Source organism: Podarcis tiliguerta (genome assembly GCF_965153285.1).
Source record: "Podarcis tiliguerta genome assembly, chromosome: 1".
In the NCBI taxonomy this organism is placed as follows: domain Eukaryota; kingdom Metazoa; phylum Chordata; class Lepidosauria; order Squamata; family Lacertidae; genus Podarcis; species Podarcis tiliguerta.
In genome coordinates this window covers 44,617,280-44,641,766 of record NC_139534.1, presented here as the reverse complement: position 1 = coordinate 44,641,766, position 24,487 = coordinate 44,617,280, and the positions used below count along the sequence as shown (strand labels likewise).

The window sequence follows — 24,487 nt, the reverse complement described above, 5'->3', positions numbered from 1 at the left end:
ACTGCATTAGTAAATGAAAGTAAAAACAAGCTGAAGGGTGGATCCTTTAGCTCCAACCCATAATAACTGGAGACAATATTTAACTCTATAATTACCAATTACTGCACAGATCTTCTCCCAGTCCCCTAGAGAGAAATGAGTGTGCCGTTTCAAAAATAGCTCAGCTCCTCAGCAGACACAACAGCTCCCGAGTGTCTCTGATCCGTCAGTGCATACCTGTACACATTGGATAAATGACTTCACACTCGCATGACAAGTAGTTAAAGCTTATTGCCTACTCTTTCTGGCTGTGAACTGCTCTGGTCTGGTCTGGTCATGATTGGTACTAAATTGGGAAGCATGCAAAGAATAAGAGGGGGGAAAGAAATTTTGTGACGTACTGCAGCTATCAAATATAAGTAAAATTGGCCCCTACTAGAGATTATGCGAACTTAAAATGAAAGATCAGGTAGAGTGCATGTATTCTATTAATCACCACTGCTCCTCTTTTAGAAAAAGAGGTGCCAGAACTCACCATGAATGCCTCCCTTGTTCTCTTATAATGGCAATGGCGCCCACCTGAGAGGTGCCAGAACTGAGTTTGGGTGAGTTCCAGCTTTAAAAAAGCCCTGCTCTTCACATATTCTTAAGCTGCCCTTGCTTATGGTGTGGTATATGCTCTATCAGCAATAGCCAACAAGGTCCAGCTCCCATCATTCCTGCTGATTGGCCATGCCAGCTGGGGCTGATGAGAGTTGTAATCTGAAACATCTGGAGAGCTCCACATTGGTTAGCCCAGCTCATCAACTGCCAGGCAGACATTGGTTTTTAGGGTGCCACGAGTCTCTTGTTGTTCACACTTAGAAGACAAACAACTGTCCTATAATTTTGACTCTGCTAGACTTATTGCTGTGAGCCTTGCAATCCTTACATGGGGGGGGGGGGGACATATAGGAAGATATGTCCTGATGTATCTAGTCCAGTAATTCCTGATGTATCTAGTCCAGTTAATTCTCTTGGGACAAGCCCAATAGCTATTTCTGCTGATAACACAAAAGATGATTTGCTGTGCGTGTTTACTTGGAAGTAAGCCCTATTGTGTTCAATAGGACTTACCCCCTAGTAAGTGTGCCTAGGACTGCAGCTGCAGAATAACTCATTTTATTGGTTAATCTCTAGTTTGCTGATAAGTGCAAAATCTAAAAGCCATTTGCTTACTAACTAAAAACAGCAGCTAATTGCTGATTGCCCCATGCTATTTAAATCACAAACTGGAAACATGTAATAATTCCTTATGTAATAACCAAGTATTTTGCTCTTTCTCCTTTTCTTGCTGCTCTTCTGCCTGTTTTACCAAGGACCTACATTTTTTTACATTGCATTTATTGATGGATTTATTTCAGGTGGTTCAGTTGGGTGGGAAGGAAGAAGGGAACGAGGCAGCAGGTGAAGAGCCTGTTCCAGTCAGACTGCCTTCTTTCCACACCCAGCTCCAGGGCCAACTTATAGCAACAGTTTTATAGAAAGGAACATCCACTGCCAGCTCCTGCTCATGGAAAAGGGACATAGTTCAGGAGCAGAGCAACTGCTTCACATTCAGAACGTCCCAGTTCCGTTCCCCAGCATCTCCAGGTAAGGCTGAGGAAGCCTGCTGCCTGAAACTGTGGAAAGCCGCTGTCAGTTAGTATAGACCAGGGTTTCCCAAACTTGGATCTCCAGCTGTTTTTGTACTACAATTCCCATTGTCCATGACCACTGGTCCTGCTAGCTATGGATGATGGGAGTTGTAGTCCAAAAACAGACGGAGACCCAAGTTTGGGAAACCTTAGTGTAGACAGCACTGGGCTAGATGGACCATTTGTATGACACAGTATAAGGAGTGGCTTCTTACCTCCAGCGCAGCTGGTTGTGTTGTGTTGTTTTGTTTGTAGCCTGGTCATGTGCTACTTGGTCTATCTCATGTATTTTATAAGTGTCGTTGGTGGCTTTGATTCAAAAGGCAGGATGTGAATCTACTGAATAAATAAATAAATGAAATAGCCTAGCAAATATTCTTAGGTTAGCTTGCAATTTAAAAGTAATCTCCCTACCCCATCCTTTTCTAGTCTTCCTTAAGCATTGGGATACATATTTTACATTGTGAAACATTTTGGACAAGAATTATAGGGGAAAGATAATAATAAAATGCACGAGCCCCTCCCCTCCTGGTCTGTGCCCCTCTCACCCGCCCAGGTTTAGTCATATCATGTCCCAGCCGCTGTCTAAAAACAGTAGCTGGCAGAAAAGTAGCTGTTCCTCTGCCCTTCCTGTAATTTGAGCACCAGGCTCTTCTCTTAGGCTAAGCAAGCTAGGAAGCTGCCCGTCAAAGGATGAATTAATATGATGCTGATGGACATACACCTCACTGAAGTGCAGTAAGTGTCATGCAGATCTCAGCATCTCTCCCACTGTTCACGAACCAGTTTTATGAGTTGCTGGTCCTTAACGTAGAATGCCAAGATGCAATGGAAATCATTCTGTGCTGCGTGATGATATATGGAGGGTGGAGGGTTTTGGGTGTTTTTTAAAACAAGCTTGTGGCTTTAAGCCAATCCTTTAACTTAACATGGATGGCTCTTCAACAGCAGTTTAATCATCTTGTTTGTCAAGAAAGACAAACATGAATACTCCCAGTGCTTGCATCGTTGGCTCAGTTAGCCGATCTCTCACTTCCATCATACATATATTGCTTTCTCCCTCTGTGTTAAGACCAACGTGGCTGCAAATGAATCATATGAAAAATGGAAGAGTTTCAGTTCAACCATGTGTAAATTGCCTCAAAAAAAAAAAAATCACAGAAAACAATATGCTTGGAGGAAGAGGGCTGTTGCAAGTTTTTAATTAGGCATTTGGGAGAAATTATTTGAAAAAGAGATTAAGGCTTTGATCCTATCCACACCTAGCTGGCAATAAGTCCCATTGAACTAAATGGGGATTACTTCTGAGTAGGCATATATAGCATTGCACGGCATAGCACTTTTGTATGGCTTCATATGTGTGTGTTTTTGTAAGGATCACAGGTATTTGAGGAAGAGACATTCTTTGGAATTAGAAAAAAGTAGTAAGCATATTCTCAGAAACCATATGAAAAAACAGAAACTGTTGGGGAAATGTCAGGCCTATGACCTCCAAAATCAACACCACCCCCATCTCCCCTAAAACACACACACAATTTACCACTTGACAACGAGGTGGCAAATTTCCACTGTGCTTTTTTGTTCTGTCCTATGTACCACAGGCCCATGGGCCTTGCTTCTACTTTTTGCTGCTATAGCCAAATTAAAAATACTCGTATCGGGAGGGCCAGCTGCCAGGTCCCTATTGATGGCTAAGGAGATGGTATGTTCTTATGGGCAACATTCTGTGTGGCCTGAGCTGAGATTCCCTAGAGATCTTCAAATAAATCCTTCCTAATTGCCCCCAGTGATGGGGGCCAACCAGCATGCATGTTGTTGTTACTCTGGAGGATTCAGCAGGAAGCTGGGAGCAGCTGCCAGAGAAGCATTGTGAGAACTTCTCGCATTCCTGCACATGCCAGCACTTAAAACGAGCCATTTGTCTTTACAAACACGATAGCTGTTGGGAAGGAGAACAGAAAGCTGATCTTGGGCAGATGCATTAAAACTGGACGGTTCCACTGGGATGCTGTGGAAATGTGGCACGGCTGTGGTTTTGTAGGCAGGTTCCAGCAAAAGTGATGTACAAGGCAGGGCTTGAAATACAGGGCTTTGGGGCAGATGCCTTTAATATATCAGGAACAGTATAATAGTAACTTATGTGCAGAACTAGCAGAAAATATATTGTTGCTGAACCTAGTAGTTTAAAATGATCAGCAGTATCTACAAACAAGTCCGTGCATTTTTCTATATAATTCTATATATTTTTAACAGCACATATAAGCAAAATCACATAAAGCCAGAACAACCCCCCAGAATGGGCCCACATGGCCATCTCTACCTGTCCAATGTCGGTGCTGAGAGGGCCTTGCCTTGCGCTATGCAAGGTTTTTAAGCCCCTCGTCCTTCTCACTGGGCTCTGGGAAGGTTGCATGAGGGCTCTTGCAAGATTTCAGAAGGCCCTTCCAGGAGTTTTCCCTGTAAGATGCAAGTCACCTGCATAGTCTAGAAAACTGGTGTATTTGAGGCGATAGTCTGCTTTTGGTTATGAATATAAGGCTGACTGTAAAGGTAAAGGGACCCCTGACCATTAGGTCCAGTCGTGACCGACTCTGGGATTGCGACGCTCATCTCACTTTATTGGCCGAGGGAGCCGGCGTACAGTTTCTGGGTCATGTGGCCAGCATGACTAAGCTGCTTTTGGTGAACAGAGCAGTGCACGGAAACACCGTTTACCTTCCCGCCAGAGCGGGACCTATTTATCTACTTGCACTTTGACGTGCTTTCGAACTTCTAGGTTCCCTGCAGGAGCAGGGACCAAACAATGGGAGCTCATCCCATCGCAGGGATTCAAACCGCTGACCTTCTGATTGGCAAGTCCTAGGCTCTGTGATTTAACCCACAGCGCCACCCGCGTCCCTTAAGGTTGACTGTATTTTGTGGTAAAAAGAAAGGCAACTTTGCACTAAGAAATGCAATTATGAACTCAAAACAAATGATTCAAAAATGGGCTTCATTTACATGTAGTTATTGCAGTATTTGGATTTTAATGTAATTTGGATTTCATTTTAATTTCTTTTACAAGGGCATGAAAGGAGAGGTGAACCATGGTGGGAGTTTGTAGTGGCATCTGATTGTCCCGTTCTTCAGCTTTCCTGATCAAGTATCTCAAGAAAACACTTGTGCTGGCTGGGTCTTCGATTTGGTTTCTGTACTCAAACCATGTCACTGTAAGACTATTTGAATATGAGGAAACAATAGGTGGTGTAATCATTCCTGGACCCCACAACCCAGTTTGTGGACTAGCAAAGTCAAAAAAAGGACAACAAAGCCAGCATTTAAATATTTATTTATTTATTGGCTGGCCACACTACAACAGAAGGTCTCCAGGTAGCTTGCAAGGTAAAAAGAAGAACAAGAATAATTCATACTTACAAATAAATAAGATACAGGAAATACTATTAATGCAATACAAATACAGGATCAAAAAGTTCACTTTCAAAACAGAGCAGAGGAAGACAACTCAGCAGCCATAGTAAAAGTGAACTCATTATGGGCATGATTTCAGGTGCGGTGATTTGGATGTATAGGTAGCAAAAGTAAGACTCTTGTAGCCATACCCTCCAACACTTCTCTGATGAAAACAGGTACATTCCATTCCATATCTGTCAACATTTCTCCGATGAAAATAGGGACGAACTAAGGAAAAGCGGGAAATTCCGGGCTCAAATCAGGCTTCTGTAAATCCCGGACCGTCCCTGGAAAAGAGGGACACTTGGAGGATCTGTTTTGGGGGCTGTGCATCATAAGAAGCTATGTTTATTCCATGAGAAAATGGTATCCTTGCACCAAAAGTTTCAGGAACACTGGAACTCAAGTTTGTTAACTAGAGTTATAGTTAATGAGAGAGCGCCATCTTGTGGCTGTTCATAATTTTTGCAAAGCAATTTCTGCATTTTTTGGATAAGAACAACTTGACATAAAATAACTGTGGTCACGTATTACATGCTTTTATTTAAACACTTATAGCAAGTAAACAACTTTAAACAGTTTCTTAGGGAAAGCATGACTGACACTTGATTACATCTGTGCGTCATAATTAAGAGTCATCAAGTAATCTACAAAGACATGAGCATTTCTATAGCAGGCCAAGAACAAGTTGTCATTCAGGCCCTGTTGGAGCCAGGCTTCTAGGGGCCAGTGATATCTGCCTACAAACCATCAGCAACTGATCGATGCAGATACAAGTACACACACTGTGCTGTGTAGATTCCAGAGTTAACAGCTAACTTTGGGGAACTGGTAATACTACTCTTGGGATCTTTATTGAGGACAGTTCACCCACACACACTGATAGGCTTGGCTTGGTCATGAACACCTTCCCTACTTTGGGGGAGGCTAGCACTGACCAATAAAAAACCACTGTGTAGCATGTTTACCCTAGAGAGGTAGCAATGACAACACAGGGTATTGCAAATAAATTTATTTACAAAATGATTTTAAAAGGGGGGCGTTGTGCTTAAGCATGCTGCTGGAGATATATACCGAGTTAAAAGGATTAATGGTACATTACAGAGGTCACGTCACCGACTTGCATTGCCTGGACTGTTCACCTAGTTTCTAAGGCAGAGATACAGGTAATATTTGTTGAAAACAATACTAAAAAAAATAATCCTTTTAAAAAAAGACAAGAAGAAACGAATCAGCCTTTTTCCGGACTGAGACTAGAGCTAGTGCCATTTAGGTGGCATGTCGATCCTTCAGAAGTGATTAACAGGATTCTTCTTCTGTATTGTGAGCACTCTAATTACCAAACAGCAGTGTCACAAAGTAATGCTCACATTCACAAACATCCGCAGTCTCTTATGGCTGGACTCAGAATCTGTCTCTTGATGACATTTCAAGCCAGTGATTCTATTAAACAATGTAAAAAAAAAAAAAAAAGGAAAATAATTTAACAGGTATAGATGCAGTCACAAGAGTTCTGTTGCCTAGCCATATATATTACAAAACATGCTTGTTCTGTCTCCTTCCACTAGTCACACCTCTACCATTTAAAAGCTAAAAGTTAGTTCTGTGCTAACAAGCCACAAATACTTCATTAAGTATCACTTTTATTGCTATAATTGTGTTATTAAGATTATCTCCCCTGTTACCTGAACTGCAATGTTCAACACTAGTTATCCAAATTCACTAGGTGTCCCACAGCAGGAGCCAATATTAGAGGCAAGGCAAGGCAAGGCAGGAATCTGTCCAGGGGATCAGTGCTCTAAGGAAGCTGGGTGTTGAGTTTCCCATTAGAGTTCAGTTCCCAGTTACAAATGCTGTCAACCATTCCAGGGTTCCAGAGCAAGAGCTGCTAACCCTCTGGCTTTTTTCTTTGACTCATTGCATGAAAAGCAAATGTCCAAGCAACAGTGGAAAAAGTGAGAAGATATTGTAGTTCTTGTAGCCATCACTCAGGTTCCAGCAATAGCTAAACAGCTCAAGGAGATGGGATATTGCAGCTTGGGGAAAAGGGGGAGATAGTTTCTAAGCAGTTTACAAAATAACCTGAATCAATGGGCAAATGTTTAGGGTGGGTAGATGGGTGAGAGCACCCTTAATTCTTCTAGCTTGTGAAGTTTTTCTCCCCCCCCCCCTATGTTGTAGATTTGCTATCTTATATTGTTTTACCTACTGATTGATTTATGGCAACTTATTTCACTCTATTGTATATTTTGTTGTAATAGGTTTTTCCCCGCTGCAGGGACTTTTGTGCTGAAAAATAGTACAGAAAGGAATTGTAGTAGCCGTAGTAATAATAATAATAATCCAGAACTGTGAAAGGCACAACAGTGCGCTAGAAATGAGCAGCATGAATCTCTCCTAAAGCAGCCACTTACATTGTCGTCATCATAGTCCCGCTCAGGAACATAAGCCTTGTTTGCTGCGCCTGCTTCACGGAAATTGCCTCCTTGGTTAGCTGTGGTTGTGCTGGTTGCCTCTGCAGGATTTCCAGCTTGGACTCTTGGGAACATCCTCTGCTTTACATCAGGGTTGCTGTAAGAGCCATTTCCAGGAGTTTCTCTTGTGGTTGAATAATCATTTTGTAGTAAGCTCCTTCTTTCAAGTGAAGGCTCTTTATTTCTTCTAGGAAGGAAGGAAGGAAGGAAGGAAGGAAGGAAGGAAGGAAAAGGTGAACACATCTTGGTCTTTTCCATACCCTGATTAGCCTTCCTGTATTCCCCAAAATGCAAATTGGACACTTCCCTGAAATGAGTGATAATGAATAATCACAAATAGTGCTGCCCCGCAAAACAATGGCCAGGCAGGGTGCAGCTGAGTGTATCAGTTTAAGATGATAAATGAATATTTTTGGCGACAGCTGCTACTGGGGATACAGGAGTAGGCCTGTGTCCATCAGGAAGCCCAAGTTGTTCTCTTACAGCATTTTGATACAAATTCAATAGGGAAAGTTAGACTAAAGTTACCAGATTTTTTTCAATGAATCCAGCGACACTTTTCAACTTCAATGGATTTTGTATGGGGACTGATTTGTAAATCCGGGGACTGTCCCCAGGAAACGGGGACGTCTGGTAACCTTAAGTTAGACTCAAGTGGCCACCCAGTGTTCTAAACTTTACCGTTATGCATATTCAGACAACTCAAAGAGCCGTCATTTGTACCTGATTACTTTGTAGATGAGCACTCCAATTAAGACTATAATAACAACTCCACACGCAACAGATACTCCTACGAGGGCTGCCAGGTAAACTGAAAAGAGAATGATGATGATAATTTGTTATTTATATGCCACCCTTCTGACTGGGTTACCCCAGTCATTCTGGGCAGCTTCCAACAAATTAAAACACAATATGACATCAAACAGAAAAGCTTCCCTGAACAGGGCTTTCAGATGTCTTCAGAGAGTCAGGTAGTTGTTTATTTTATTTAATTGCACACATGACCCTCTTGCAATATACATAACATGTTTTATAAGATGAAAACATTCAGCTATTCAGAAGTAGGGAGGGACAAATCCGTCAACTTTCAGTTCTCTCAGGTTCTCATTTTTCCAATCTTAAATTCCATTCTCCTCTCCACATATTTCCAGCAATTTGTGTGGGATTTCAAAAATCTAATTATGAACATTATTGGGCATTTTAGTGTAAAATTATCCTAATGAACAGGATTTTGTATGCAGTTTTGACCAATGTACACATTTTTGCAAGCTATTTTCCTCAATATAATGCATATTTGTATGTTATTTTCTCTGACATAGGCATTTATATGTACAATTTACTCTAATGCATGTGTTATTGTACACATTACTAAGCTGAAAAACATCACTGCAAAATTGGGAGAAGTGTGAATTTTGAAGGATAGCTGTGTTTTAGTTCATGTATTGTTTTGACGCATGCAATTTCAGTAAGTTTGCCTTTAAACACAAACTGAATTAAATTAAAGGTATATTTATCGCTGTGAATTCATTGTCCTAATTCTGTTACTATGGACTCTGCTCAACTTGCCGATAATGGCTCTGGGCTTTATATAAAAACCACCCCAAATTCATGCTTACCTTCTTTACAGTCTTCCCCAGAGTAGCCAAAAGCACACCTAAAAACAAAGAAAAAGTTACACAAAGTGACTATTGTACATGACATCCAAACTATATGGGGATTGTCCATATGGTGATAGTAACTACCAAGAAGAAATAGAACAGAGGGACTGACACACTAGTCTTTCTATAGCCCAAATGACCTTTTCTGGCCATCACAGCCTCAAGCGGCCACTGCCACTCTAATTAACCCCCCTCCAATTTTCCATGCCCCCCATTTTTTTTCTTTCAGTAACAAATTGGGGGGAATGGAAAAATGGGGGGGGGGTCCTCAGCACAACCCCGTGCCTTCACATCTTTATCCTCCCTGTAGCAAAAGGACTGAGAGCAGGAGTAGAGAATCATTTCCAGTTCAAAGGCTTCATCCCACATGCCAGTGGCAGGCAGAGCCAGAAGCAAAAAGTGGGAGGAGCAAGAGACGTTCTTTGGGGACAGGTATGGCCTGGGCAGATTCCCGAGGGTCAGACAGAAAGACCTAAACAGCTGCATTTGGTCTATGGGCCTGAGATTTCCCACTCCTGCTTTGGGAAAGACCAGGGAGAAGCACAGTAAAATACCCCCTCTTCCATTTGCCTCTTACTTACTCCTGACATTTGTCACCCTCTTTTTGGAAACCAGACTGACACCGACACTCTGGAACGTTTTCCGCTGTCATAACACAGTGTTGATTCTTTTCTGGAGAGCACTCAGTGGACTTACAAACTGCATTGAAAGTGGAAAACGAGAGATAGTCAAATATAGCATTGTACCGTACCAATGGAAGTCAAAAGTACTTGCTGCACAAACACAAAATATGTGGCAGGAAAATTACAGTGCAAAACATTTCCAGGTTAAGCGGGATGCAAACATTTATTTTATTTTTTTGTGGAAGCAAATGACAAGGAAAGGAGAGCTCAATTTCTGCTATACTCCACTGGAAATGAATATGTAGGGCGAAATTGGGAAGACGAAATAAACAGCTTTGTAAATTCAGCTATAAACCCCATACATAAAGGAAGGGAATGGGGAAAGTAAGAGAAATGCTATGGGATAAAATATTCAGGGTGGGTGCAATTCGGGATGGATGCTCAATAAATAGGTAGTCTGAAGGAGCCAAATGACGGCTGAAAGCAGAGACGAGAAGGGTGAGAAAGAAAGCGCACACATCTGTGATAAGGCCTTACGTAAACAAGCTTTGTCCTCAGGGTTCATCTTGGCAAGACTTGGACGACATTCACAGGTAGGATGAGAATCACTGTTTGTGTCACTGCATATTGTAGTTTTTCCATCACAGCCGTAAACAGCACACTGTGATAGATCTAATACGGAGTGCAACAGCAGAGAGAGCAACATCAGTTTAAGCAACAGTTATTTCTATATGTTAAGCACAGCTTAACAGCGGATTATTTCAAGGAAGGAAGCAATTAACAAGGGCAGCTGGCACATGTGTCTTCAGTCAGTAGCAGTTGGTGGTCAGGGGGTGTGTGGAGTGGCATTGCTCACCTGGCCTCCTAATATCCTTACTATCTTCCCGTCTCAGGAATGGTCAGTGACACTCAGTGTTAGGATGCCCGGTGAGCAGTGCTGTCCTGTTGACTGCTACTGCCTACAGCTGTGGTGGGCAGAGCCTCTAGAGCTCATGTACACAGCATCTGCATGAATGTAAAGCAGCAAGCAGGGTGCTTCAAACTTTGGTCACTAGCAATTAGTCTCCAGTATTTTCTGTGCTCTAAGGCAGCAAGCAAGTTAGGCTGTATTTTGGAAAGGAGTACCCTCTGAGCTTCACTTGTCAAGCAAATTGGAATAAACCATTGGCTGCCGAGCCAGTTTATCAGCCTGAGCAACTTGTAGTCTGTCTACTCTCCTGGCTATGACCTTGCATTTGCCTCTGGCTCTTTGATCCTCATCCATCTGATTCAGTGCCTGCCCTCTGGCACAGATGTGGCCATTTTGATTGCTTTTCTGAACATGTACCTGCATCTCATCAGGGCCCAGTGTGCACCCTGTCTTGGAGCTAGCAAGGTCTGACCACACACCAATGTGTGAAAGACATTGTTCCAGTAGATGCCTTCATCCTGTTTACTGTTCCTTGGCCTGTCACTATGTTAATTATTTGTCCTCCAAACCTCAGGTAAAACATCTAACAATATACCGTTTTGGGAGTGAAAGTATGGGAAAGATACCGAGCAACGGGAGCGCACCCCGCCGTGGGGATTCGAACCACCGACCATGCGATCGGCAAGTCCTAGGCGCTGAGGTTTTACCCACAGTGCCACCCGCGTCCCTCACATACACACCCACTAAAAACTACTATTAACATAGTAATAATTTAGACAGCAAACAGGTTCTGTCACAGAAAGTCTTGGCTTGAGAACAGCATTGGCATGCTATTGGGAATTATAGAACAGCAGCAACTGGGGTTCTGGGGTGCAAAAACTTATCTATAGGGAGCAGCAGCAGTATAATTGTGTAACTGTCAGAAACAGTACAATTACTTTATCCCAACCAACAGGAAGATAGGGATTTCTTTATAGACTACTTAGTAATAACACTGGTGTAGGATCATGTAAGGATTCTGAAAAGAGTACAGTACTTACTCCGATCAAACTTGATGGCATTTGAACTATTAACCTTCTCCATCCATACTTGAGGTGTTACTTTTGTGTTTATATCAAACAAATTGATTAACGTAATGTTGACGTTGCTTGTGGCTTTAGCCTTACTCAGCCTTTTTGATGCTTGTGTAGATGGTCTGAAATGTATATACATACACATCTTAGACATACGTTAGCAATATACTCTGTGTGTGTGTACACACACACACACACACACACACGTATATATATGGGTGCCTTATGCCCTTGGTCCACCCAAACACTATTGTAGACACCAGCTAAGTGACCTAACGTATTATTCATTAGATGATGCCTTATGAGGGGCTACCCCACATTTTGTTCAAAAAATTGCTTTGCCCAGGTAACTACCATAGAGTTACCAAAATTTTCAAAAGTAGAGAGTCGGTGGCTGGGCTTTTGAAAAATGGGGGTCCTCAGTAATTAGCTATTTGGGAACCACTGCTCTAGAATACTAGCAAACTTGATTCTTCCAAGTGTGGCTCCTTATGTAGCCAAAATGATGACACCATCTATGCCCAAGAGGGAGGTATCTGCAGGATAAGGGAAACTCCCAAGATTTGCAAAAGTGCAAAACAAATGTTTAGAAAAAGAACCCTAATTGCGGGGCGGTGGAGAGTCTGATGAAGACTAAGCATGCTTACTGGTCTCAGAATGCTGGCTGACAGTCCGAGGTAGAAAACCAGAAAACCCGGGGGTGGGGGTGGGGAGGGACAGAAAGGCATATCATTGAAAAGGGCATGAGCTGGAATCCTAACTAGGAACATTCTACACTGCAACATTTTGTTGAAGACCCTACAGGCTATGTATATATTAAACTTGCCATACTTACTTTATGCTTATAATGATTGTTTCTTGGTAACTTTTCTCATCTTTGAATATTTCACTGAACTGTAAAACATGAATAAAAATAAGGATCAGTTTAAAGGAGGCAGAAAACATAGAAAAACAGATGAGGGGAAAATGACAAGTGCAAAACTGAATCCCAAAGCAGTCCCCTATTTCTCAGAGGTCTCCCATGGACCAGAAGCACAACTTGTGAGTCGTGTCAGTAATGAGTCTTGCCTCCAATGCAGTAGGCACAACTCTATGGAACTCCCTCTCATTAGAAATCTGGCAGGCACAGTCTCTGCAAAGTTTCAGGTTAAAATGGTTTTTATTTTAGAAGGCATTTGGACTCTGAACATTGTTTGAGTGTTTCTATAGTCTGGTGTTTTGATCTAAATTTTAAATTTTTTAGACTGTAGGTTTTATTTAGAACTTGCACACCAATCTCTTGAAGCAGAAGCACCTTGTGTTTTAAGTGTTCTTGAATGCTTAGTTTTTGGAACTAACAGTAGCTTAAAAGTTCCTCTTTCATGCTGCCTGGGCACCTCTAGGGTGCTGGAGGCAGGGAGCCTGCTACAGAACGAGCGATGGGTCTTCAACCCCCTGCAGCCCGAGAACACTATACTACTGCTTGCAGTAAACAACTACCAGGAATGTAGTGTAGAGGCTCTACCCTAGCCAGCAAACCACTTCTTACAAGATGGCAACTGACACATTGTGAGCAAAGATAAAACATTTACAGAGCTCACTGGTGTGGAGCTCTAAGTAGTTGAATATATATTTACCGTATTTTTCGCTCTATAAGACGCACCCAACCACAAGACGCAACTAGTTGTTGGAGGAGGAAAACAAGAAAAAAAAATTCTGAATCTCAGAAGCCAGAACAGCAAGAAGGATCGCTGTGCAGTGAAAGCAGCAATCCCTCTTGCTGTTCTGGCTTCTGGGATATCTGCGCAGCCTGCATTCGCTCCATAAGACGTACACACATTTCCCCTTACTTTTTAGGAGGGAAAAAGTGAGTCTTATAGAGCAAAAAATACGGTATGTCTTCAATCACATTACCCATTCTTCTACATGCTTCCCAAGGCAGTACTCTTTCATTTTCACTCTTGCCTCCATATTACAAATTTATTTTCAGATGTGATGTACAATGTAGGAAGAAAACTGGGAATAAACTTCATTTGCATGTAACAACAAACCCTGCTTGACCATGGTTTTGCTTAATGCAAACTGAGTTGCTGAGTAACTCACAGATGTTATGATGATAGCTCTAGAAACGGACCACCATTCATCTTCATTCAGATGTACTCATACACTGATTTAAAATGATATCATATTGTTTCTTTTATTTGTATTGCTTCTTTTATTTCTTATATTGTGTTTTATTGTATTAGAGTTTGAATTCCATGGAATGTAAATGACAATACAATACCATAAAAGAAGCAAGGAAACACTATTTAAAATCATACTGCATCTAGCGCAGTGCATTACAATTTGTACAACGTGCAACTCACAAGTGGTGCATCAAGAGAAAAGAGTTTTGGAACTGCTGCTCTGGAAGCACACAAAGGTTTTAAATGATTAAAAAATGTCAGCAGAATGTATGTGCAAAAATAAAACTGATATTTACACACCTATCTGAACTGCCCATTGGATTAGTTTCCTCCCCTATTTATGTTCAGTGGTGTCTTGTATAAATTGATAGTGAGGTTTGCACCATTTCAGAACTTCCTCACCTCTTCCAATCAAGTCAATCGCCAAGTGAATAATCCAAGGGGGAGCTGGCTTGTGGGGCAGTGCAGTCTCTGCCATGGCCAGGAGAGGGATCAAGTGTTCCCAGGGCTTCCTTCTTTGGCCTGGCCCAGAGAGATCTTGAGAAGGGGCAACAGGCTCTTTAAAAGGAATTGTGGGGCCTGACCTTGGCCGCCTTCTTTTCCTTTGTTTTCTAGAACTTCATAACCACTTCCAATCAGTCTTGCCTTACAACCACTAGGTTTGATTGGGTACAAACTGGCCCTCAAATTTGAAGGCAATTCGAAGGAGTTTTTTTATGCGTGGAAACAGCTGAGATATATCACAAGGCTGTAGACAAGAGTATCATTTTAATAGAATTATTAAGTGGCATTTTCTGGGTATTAAGTAAGCTTGCATTACACAAACTTGTTTCTCATCTATAGGAGAAAATGTCAGTTTAAATAAAAGTAGTATCTGCACATGCAGACAAAATCTGGTTATAATGTGTATGTCAAAAAGCACCCTCAGTGAACTTTTTCTCTATGCAGTTTAATCATACTCGCTCTGATGTATCTATGAATAGCAAGAAATATCTATATGCACCTATGTCTTTAAAAGAAAAAGATGTAGAGCATTAGTTTATTACAAAGGGGATATACAATGAAAGAAACTTACAATGTTGGTGACATTGTGGTACAAAGCTGCATAAACTTCAGAATGAATATTTTCCATAGCTTGATCATATGGTTGCATCAGAATGAATTCTCCTGGAAATACTTTGCCTAAAATTACAATGGATCTTATATTAGTCATATAACGTCTGGAAAATCAAAATGCTAGACTTGCAATTTGTCAATGTATGCTTGTTTTGAAAAGGATATATCGTCCTGGGTTAGACAAGAAGCAGGAAAAAAAATCATGATTCTAGGATTTGTGTTAACAAAGAGAGAGAATGCTAGGCATTGGTGAATGGATGCATATTAGTGTTTTCTTCAGACATGTTCAGCATTCACTAAAACAGAAGCATTGTAACAGAAGCATTTCTATTCATTTGAACAGAGCCACACAAGAGATAAATAAATGCATGACTCACCTTGCTGGCAACCTGATGTGTTCATATAATAAAATCCATAAGGACATTGGCATGAAAAGCTTTGGAACAGATCAATACACACAGCAGCGTATTCACATGGTTGGTCAGCACAAGTAGGGGGTTCTAAAATGAAAACCATAATGAGAACAAGGATTTCCACCCCTCCTTATAGATTATATATTAGTAGAACTTATAAAGCCCACCAGATCCATTGAGAGAGCACAATGGGGCTTCCTCCTCTCTCCTCCACTGTACATACCCGTCACCACCCTCATATCTTCTCCAAAGAGTTGTATGACACACACACTCCAAGCAGATTTAGGGGATGTGTCTGTTAGGATTCTTTTCCAGTGTTGCAGTCATGGGATTGTTTATATCACATGATGGTGTATGTTTTCATTCCACATTGTGGGAAGTGATGGAGACAGGATGTTTGGATTACTGTGTTTCCGTGATGTAGGACATTTGTCCTTTGTTCATTCTCTTTGCTGTCTGATACTGAAGAGGAAGGAACTGAGGTTTGATGCTCCGAGTGTGTATATGTAAATAAATGTAGTTTAGCCAAAATGCTGCGCTACTGAGTCTGTACGCTGACTGCCTATACTCTGCTGATCCTGAAGTGTGCTGATGCCTCTAAGGTAGCAGTCGCTGTGATGTTCGGGCTGGAGAAAGATTTTGAATCTCCTGAACGAACAACCAGGAGGGAGAGAACATGTCAGTCAGGCATGTGTCTCTGCCAGACTCCTACTCGTGTGTAGGACCTCCTGACAGTGCCTGGGGGTGGGGACAAGAGGGGGAAATATTCTGTTGTGAAAGCAGACAATCTTGTTATACAATATGCTTTGCAGTTTAGATAGTGTCTGGTTATTTTGAACAAAAAAAAGCCAGGAAGCAGTTGTGTAATGATTACCTGGTGTAGTTACCATTCCTGCAGTTGCAGTTGAGGAAGTTGGAGCATCCGCTGAGTTTGTGAGCATGGAGACACTTGATATTTCTGTGGGCATGGAGATATTTGATGTGTCTGTGGGCGTGGAGACACTAGGTGCTTCTGTGGGCATGGAGACATTCGATGCGTCTGTGGGCATGGAGACATTTGATGTGTCTGTGGGCGTGGAGACACTAGGTGCTTCTGTGGGCATGGAGACATTCGATGCGTCTGTGGGCATGGAGACATTTGATGTGTCTGTGGGCGTGGAGACACTAGATGCTTCTGTGGGCATGGAGACATTCGATGCGTCTGTGGGCATGGAGACATTCGATTTGTCTGTGGGTGTGGAGACAGTCGATGTTTCTGTGGGCATGGAGGCACTAGGTGTTTCTGTGGATGCTCTGGTATTTGCTGCTCCTGAAGGTAAAACAAATAAAGGGGAGAAAAGCACCACATCTCTGTGCGTCTAATCTATCTATCTATCTAAACAACAAATAGCAGTTACTCACAGAAAGAGTAAGAGAACTAGTGTCATAAGCAAGTACACTTATTCAAATCTAGAATAATTAATGTAGCGTCATTTGTTTGGGCCATAGTGGAGTTTTGGTTCACAGTTGTGGTCCAGTGTTTAGGCCGTACATATTGTCTCTAGTGGGATCTGGGAGAGGGCCTTAAGCCTGCATGACTTCCACCACACAGGCAGCACCTGTACTGTAAACACCTGTACGAAGAGGCCCTGGTTCCATGTGATACATATGCTAAGGAAAAGGAGTGGACAGGTTGTCAGAGTGGGGTCTACTCATGTACATATATATGCACATCGGCCACAGTTCTCACTGAAGGCTCTGCGTGCAATACTGGAGGGTAAGTGAGCCTGAGGCCTTGTCATGTGTAAGAGCCAGACCGTACTTCAATTAAAATGTATTTATAAAATATTTCACTCCAAAATAATGATTAAAAAAAAAAAAAGACTGTGGAGCAGTCTAAAATACACAAACTGCAAAACACTTATCAAATAATTAAAAACACCCCCCCCCCAAATATTTGAAAATGTAGAGAACAAATAGAACTCAATTACAAATTATATTTCAAAATTTCATGCCCAGGACAGATGTACAAAAACACAGTAACATAGGAAGCATATACTGAATCAGACCACTAGTGCATCTAGCTCAATATTGTCTACTCTATGCTAAATGGTAACAGCATTTTCCTAGCCCCACCTAGAGATACATGCAAAGCAGCTACTCTACCTAGTCTATTAGAACAGGTTGGCCCAAATTTTCATACTAAGTGCGCCACAGGTGTACTTAGACACGGAACCCCCAAGCCACACACTGCCTTGTTGTGCCAAAATTTGACATGCCCCTCCCAGCCCTTGTGCTGCCTTTCCAAAGCCAGGTAAACGAGGCGCTGGGTTTGGGGAAGGAGGTGTGAGGCTCTGGCAGGTCCTAGAGTCCTCTCACCTGCTTCTTAAAGTTGGGAAAGCACGAACTAGGCCTTGAGAAGGAGGTGGGAGGACCCGAGGACCCTGCCAGAGCCCTCATGCCTCCTTCCCAAATCACAGTGGCTGAGGGCCACTAAAAAGACTTCAAGGGCCACATGCAGCCCTTGGGCCACATGTTGAACCTCCCTGTTTAGAAGGATGGGACCTAAAGTACAGCCTGCCCAACTGTACCACAGGAGATGAAGCAAATATGTGGCCTTCCTCGAGATATGTGGAGCCCAGGACCGTTGCGGCTTTGGAGAATAAAACCACCCTGTTGAACTAGTCCTGGAAGCCATTCAACAGGCTGTTGAAAATGTTGGGGTGCAACTCAGCTTGCACTATAGGCTAATATACCTGCATGAAGAGGCTAGATAGAGAAGAACCTCCAATTTTCCTAGACTGTCCTTGTGCTGATCTCAGGTGCTAGGCAGCTCATTTCCTACTTCCTCCTTCTTCATTCTTAGCTTGTTAAAGGAGCAATCTTTTGTGTGCCCTCCTGCTGAGAACAAAGAGCAAACATGGCTCCTTGTATATTTCCATCTGAGCTAGAAAGAACTTTCCTATCAAGTATAATGAATATACTATCCCGTAATGTTATTTTCCTAAACTCAAGACTCTCAGTGTGATTTTATCCAGGGTAAAGTGTGTTCTTTCAGCAGTGATTCAGTATAAAATTCAGCATCAGTACAGACACCCCTGGTAAGGAAAGGAGTTGTACGCGCTCTGAGGCTGCCTCCAATAAAAGTTGGACTTAAGAATTCTGCACAAGATGCAGGTTACAAATCAGAACAGTTCCACAAAGAGTAGTAAATTTCAGTAATCAAAATGGAAGGCTATGAAAGAATGAATAATGGTAGAAAGTTCTGTATCCTGGAGAAAAGAGTGTCACTATGACATTAGTCAGAACTGATCAGATGTTATCTCACCCACAACTGACACCTCAGAATCAAGTAGCAAAGCTGATCAAAGATCACATTTGTGCTGTGCATCTGATTGGATCTTTTCTGAAACCCTGGAGAGCCACTGCTATAGACAATACTGAGCTGAGTGGACCAGTAGTCTGACTTGCAAGTGAACTGTGACGCATTTTATCAAAGGGGCAATTAAAACCAGACTCCTTCCAATATTTATTATTATTATTAAAAAAGACTCATTTTTCTCAGTGTGCCCTGACTTTATTCCCTATAAAGTTAAGAGACTCTGCAAGACCACACCTAATTATATTATACTCATATTAAGAAGAATGACTAATAAACACACAATACCTGTTTATAACTAGAAACAAACTGATATTGGCACACAAGGATGATGTAAACATTCTAACTGTATTTCTTGTTACTCCTGTTAAGGAAATGAATGGGGTTTCTTATCATAAAACAAGGTTGCTGGGCTACATTCAATGTATGTTAGTAACATATAAACCCTGAACAACTCAGGATCAACTTGTCTGAAAGTTTGCCTGCCCCTGTATAGACCTATAAGATCACTTAGATCATCTGGAGAAATTTAACTCATGGCACTGCAGTCTACAAAATATCCCAGGGCAGTGACCCGAAAACGGGAATTTTCTGCCATGGTCCCTGTTAGCTGATTTACACTTCTCATGAAGATTCAGGTATACAGTTGGGTGTATTCCTTGTCCTGGACCCTGTATTATCCATTGAGACACATGTGACTTCAGTGGCTAAGAATAACTTTCAGCAACTGTCTGGAGAAGCGGACTTCACCTTTATTTCGCAAGTGCTTATTATATAACATTGCCAGGAGAACAAAGATCCCTTGCCAATGTATGAGTGTTTCCTTAGAGCACTTTGCTTCCAAAGGTTCTAGTTTTCCTAGCAGAGGAAAGCTAAGAAGAAGCCAGGCTGCACAGGCCCAAGGCAGAATCCCACCAAACATCTCTATTGACACAGGCATCACCTGCTTAAAATTACCATGGGACCTTTGGATAATGTAAACTCTCCTACTTTCACCTGGCTCGGATTTAATCAATGTCTCTTCGTATGCCAGTTGTTCTGCTTCCTGGAGCCCTTAACTGTAGAAGGATAGGAAATGCTCTTGAAGAAAGGTGTGGATACTGTTTCTGGTTGTATATCCCCCCCAAATTATTCTAATACCATACCATATTATGGCACACCACACCCTTTGAGAACCACTGTGTCTTTACTTATGGGCCATTTTTACTGGACTGACACTAAGTTAGTTTAGTTTAACCACCTTTCCACAGTTAGCTCTCCCCAAAATGGCTTACAACAATTATTCACTTATTATCAAAATACAAAAGACTGGAGAGAAAGGTGCATAGTTCTCTGTAGTCTTATAAACCAGCCTTGTGAGGTTTTTCACAACTCAGTGTGACAGGACATGGAGAAGCAAGATAACACTGTCAGTTGTCATGAAATTTGTTTACCTTTTTACACAAATGTTTCTCTCTTTTTCATCATGCAAATTACAACTCTAAAACTGAAACTCACAACAGCTGACATCAATATTGTTGTCAAGTAAATTTGGACAATGTAAATACCTGAGAAGCCGAATTTCAAACTGGATGAAAAGATAAAGCTTCATTCACAGTATAGTAGTTCTGTTACATAACCTGGATGTGAAGTGTCTGTTGTAAACTGTTAACCTGTTCCAGCAAAGGAGATTTACCCCTAGAAGGAGGCTATTGCATGCATCACTGCCACAGGTGAAAATTCTCATCCCTATCTGCATTCTGATGATTTTCCAGGTCTGACTGCATGTAGCTTTTTAATCCAGATAACAATGCACAGTACCATCTGGGGTCACTTGGGGTCACATATGCAGTTACTAGTTGGCATGCAGCTACAACTGGAGCCTATATACATATTGTTCATTTCCTTCTGTCTCGAGAGACATTGCAATGTACCACCTGTGGTGAAGTCACACCTCTGCATTAGCAGCACTGAAGCCTGGGCATGTATATGGAGGTCCTGGGCTGCCCAGACGACAAGACCCCCTCTTGGCTTTGCAGATGTAGCCTAAAGACAAGCAGAGCAATACGTTTGGCACCAGCTTAGCTGCAGGAGTTGCCAGAAGGAGGCATACAAGGCTTAGAGACTCCACTCTGGATTTGTGTAGGGTTCACTCCTTAGCTTTTTCTTCTTCTGAAGATATCCCATAAGGCAGTGGAGGTTTAGGATCAGAGTTTTCCTTCTCCTAGATGGGCTACCCTCCCTGTCTGACAACCCCATCTGCCCCTCTACATCATGTGCAGAAAACACCTTCCTGACCATTGGACCCACTATTGGTCCCCTCTGCTCAATTTGCAAGAGCCTGCTCAATTTGCAAGTCCCTAATTCACCAAAGGTTTGAGAACCATTGGCTACCCTCACCTGGTTTAGCCAGGGGTAGAAATTCAGTATGCGGCTGACACCCAGCTCTACCTCTCTTTCCTATCAGAACCAGTGAAGGCGGTGAAGGTCCTGTGTGAGTGTCTGGAGGCGGTTGGAGGATGGATGGCAGCTAACAGATTGAGGTTGAATCCTGACAAGACAGAAGTACTGTTTTGGGGGGGCAGGAGGCGGGCAGGTGTGGAGGACTCCCTGGTTCTGAAGGACCAGGTGCGCAGCCTGGGAGTCATTCTGGACTCGCAGCTGTCCATGGAGGCGCAGATCAATTCTGTTCCAGGGCAGCTGTTTACCAGCTCCATCTGGTACGCAGACTGAGACCCTATCTGCCTGCTGACTGTCTTGCCAGAGTGGTGCATGCTCTGGTTATCTCCCGCTTCGACTACTGCAATGTGCTCTATGTGGGGCTACCTTTGAAGGTGACCCTGAAACTACACCTAATCCAGAATGCAGCAGCTAGACTGGTGACTGGGAGCGGCCTCCAAGACCACATAACACTAGTCTTGAAAGACATACATTGGCTCCCAGTACGTTTCCGGGCACAATTCAAAGTGTTGGTGCTGACCTTTAAAGCCCTAAACGGCCTTGGTCCAGTATACCTGAAGGAGCGTCTCCACCCCCAACATTCTTCCCGGACGCTGAGGTCTAGCGCCGAGGGCCTTCTGGCGGTTCCCTCGCTGCGAGAAGCCAAGTTACAGGGAACCATGCAGAGGGCCTTCTTGGTAGTGGCATCTGCCCTGTGGAACACCCTCCCACCAGATGTCAAAGAGAAAACCAACTACCAGACTTTTAGAAGACATCTGAAGGAAACCCTGTTTAGGGAAGCTTTTAATGTTTGACAGACTATTGTATTTTATTATTTTGATGGAACCTGCCCAGAGTGGCTGGGGAAACCCAGCCAGCCAGCCAGATGGGCGGGGTATAAATAATAAATTATTATTATTATTATTATTATTATTATTATTATTATTATCATCATTATTATTATTATAAATTATTATTCTACTGGGGTTGAGGTGGGGTATTTCCATATAGTCAGAAGTACAACCCTTTTGGATTGCTTAGCTAGTTACTTAAAAGGCAAAGTTCTGGCCTAAAGCTGCAGAGGTTTACAGTTAACTGAAAACAGTTAACTGAAAAAAGAAGAAAGAAATTGGATTTCATTGCAAATCACCACAACTGCCATTCATATATCATGGATTAATAATTGAAATGCATAAGTTGACAAATTCAGTCCTTCTAAAGAGAAGGAAAGGAACCCAGAAATACAATGGGTTTATCCCACCCACATAACTGGTATTTAACCATCTTTCAGAGAAAAGGTTGCCACTTACCTGCCTCTATACAGAAGATAAACCATACAACGGCGAGGAGAACACAGCCTTTCATTGTTGCAGTTGCTCCCTGCTAATCCTACAAGGAAATGTTTTCTCCCCTTCGGGTTAGTATATTTTAGATCATCGTTACCAGTCCAGAGGTCAACTTTTTATTGACGTCAGAACTGTGAATGGATTGTATCGCTTAATTTATGGCTGGTGCCTTACTAAATGTTGGGATAGTGTTTACGTATTACGCATGCTCCCAAAGACTTATGTAAGCAGGCATCCAAATTGATGGTGGTTTAAATACTGTTTTATTGGTAGTATATACCAATATTTTAGGTTTTTGTTGTTGTTGTTTAAAAAAAACTTTAAGAACAAAGCAGGTATAATAGTGATTGTACAGCAGAGACTTTCTTTGTTTGTTTATGATTGGCATTGATGCTTGCAGGCTGCAATCCTAGGGCTGGGGGAGCAGGAACCAAAAGCAGTTCCGCTGGCTCACCTAGCATTCCTCCAGGCTCTCAGTGGCAGGCAGTGGCGTAGCGTGGGTTGTCAGCACCCGGGGCAATGCAAGTAATTTGCGCCCCCTAACCCATGGATTTGCGCCCCCTAAACCGTGGATTTGCGCCCCGTAACCCTAACCCCCAGATGTTGCGCCCGGTGCGGCCGGGCCCCCCTGCACCCCCCACGCTACACCACTGGTGGCAGGATGGAAGTGAAGTCATTTTCTATGCTGAGTAGGGTTGAGCGAATCTAATATTGCAATATTAGTGTGACATTTCACATTTGAAACATGTATTTGATATGTTAGTAAAAGTTATATGATTTTTCAGACCTTGGGCACATTCCTTTCTTTTGCCTCTTATGTGCTCAATTTATCCTGCATATATGATAAGGATTTTATTTAATTTATTTTTAATCTTATTCTAATTCACTCGGGGGAAGAAGGATTAAAATTGAGGGCCCAATGTAAAATTTCACCCTGAGTCCTGAAATCACCAGCCAGCAAGCAGAAATAAAGAAAAAGAAAGAGTTAGAAGCAGGAATGAAATAATCTATTGCCTTTTTCTGAACTCGCAGCCTGTGTTACACGGCCCTGTTGATTCTAGGTAGCAGGCAAACAAAGCAGAAGTTCACAAATCATTTCTGTAGATAGTTACGGTATCTTGAGATTTTAAAGCATATACCTGCACTAGAGCATTATGATAAAGAATATTATACCCTGTCCCATAGCATATTGAGTCTGGTAGGATGTTTTTTTCCAAACACATGCAGAAATTCTGGTGCACATTTGTTGCCTCTCGACCTGCAAGGGCTCTTCCATCCATTTCAGTGAAGGAAGCAGGTCCATTTGGGTCAGAAGTGCCTATCCGCTAAGATGAATGTGCTATGGGGTGCATAAGGGACTCGGGATATCAGGGCTTGTGCCTGGAAGCACTTCTCTAAAGATTTTGCCAAAGTCTTGGTCATTTTGTCTCATAACCACCCTCCTATGTAAAACAAGAATTTAAAGTTGCTGCAACAAATTTCAAATCCGGATGAACATCCTAGAAAAATGTACACTGATCCATATGTTGCCTCTTGTGCAAATTATTTCCCGGTGGTTAAAGTCCAGGTTTTTTATCTTCAGGTTAAGCTTTCACAGACCGCAGCAGGTGTTTATTGCTATGAAACTAAGCTCTACTATTTTTTGCAGCTATCCAAGTATTGGTTTTGTTTCCTTGTACTACTTAGGACCTTGAACTCAAGATGAACTGCCCTGGAATTAGGTGCTCCATTTATTTGCAATATTACAGTGGTACCTCAGGTTAAGTACTTAATTCGTTCCGGAGGTCTGTTTTTAACCTGAAACTGTTCTTAACCTGAAGCACCACTT

At 42.2% G+C, this 24,487-nt stretch overlaps 1 protein-coding gene and 1 long non-coding RNA gene across 2 annotated transcripts; one reads left to right on the top strand and one right to left on the bottom strand.

The window, feature by feature from the left end:
- The first annotated feature begins 107 nt into the window (after positions 1–107).
- On the top strand, positions 108–5,118 carry LOC310665456. The gene is made up of 3 exons (XR_014505480.1): positions 108–584; positions 1,383–1,611; positions 4,720–5,118. It is a non-coding gene; the product is annotated as an uncharacterized lncRNA (long non-coding RNA).
- On the bottom strand, positions 4,967–22,753 carry MUC13 (mucin 13, cell surface associated). The gene is made up of 12 exons (XM_083410010.1): positions 22,624–22,753; positions 16,412–16,846; positions 15,502–15,624; positions 15,084–15,190; positions 12,679–12,737; positions 11,811–11,965; positions 10,398–10,532; positions 9,819–9,936; positions 9,196–9,233; positions 8,303–8,390; positions 7,520–7,766; positions 4,967–6,548 (listed from the first exon to the last, which is right to left on the bottom strand). The coding sequence occupies exons 1-12, from the start codon at positions 22,676–22,678 to the stop codon at positions 6,510–6,512; spliced, it is 1,599 nt and encodes a 532-aa protein (XP_083266136.1). The 5' UTR covers positions 22,679–22,753; the 3' UTR covers positions 4,967–6,509.
- Between the last annotated feature and the right edge of the window lie 1,734 nt (positions 22,754–24,487).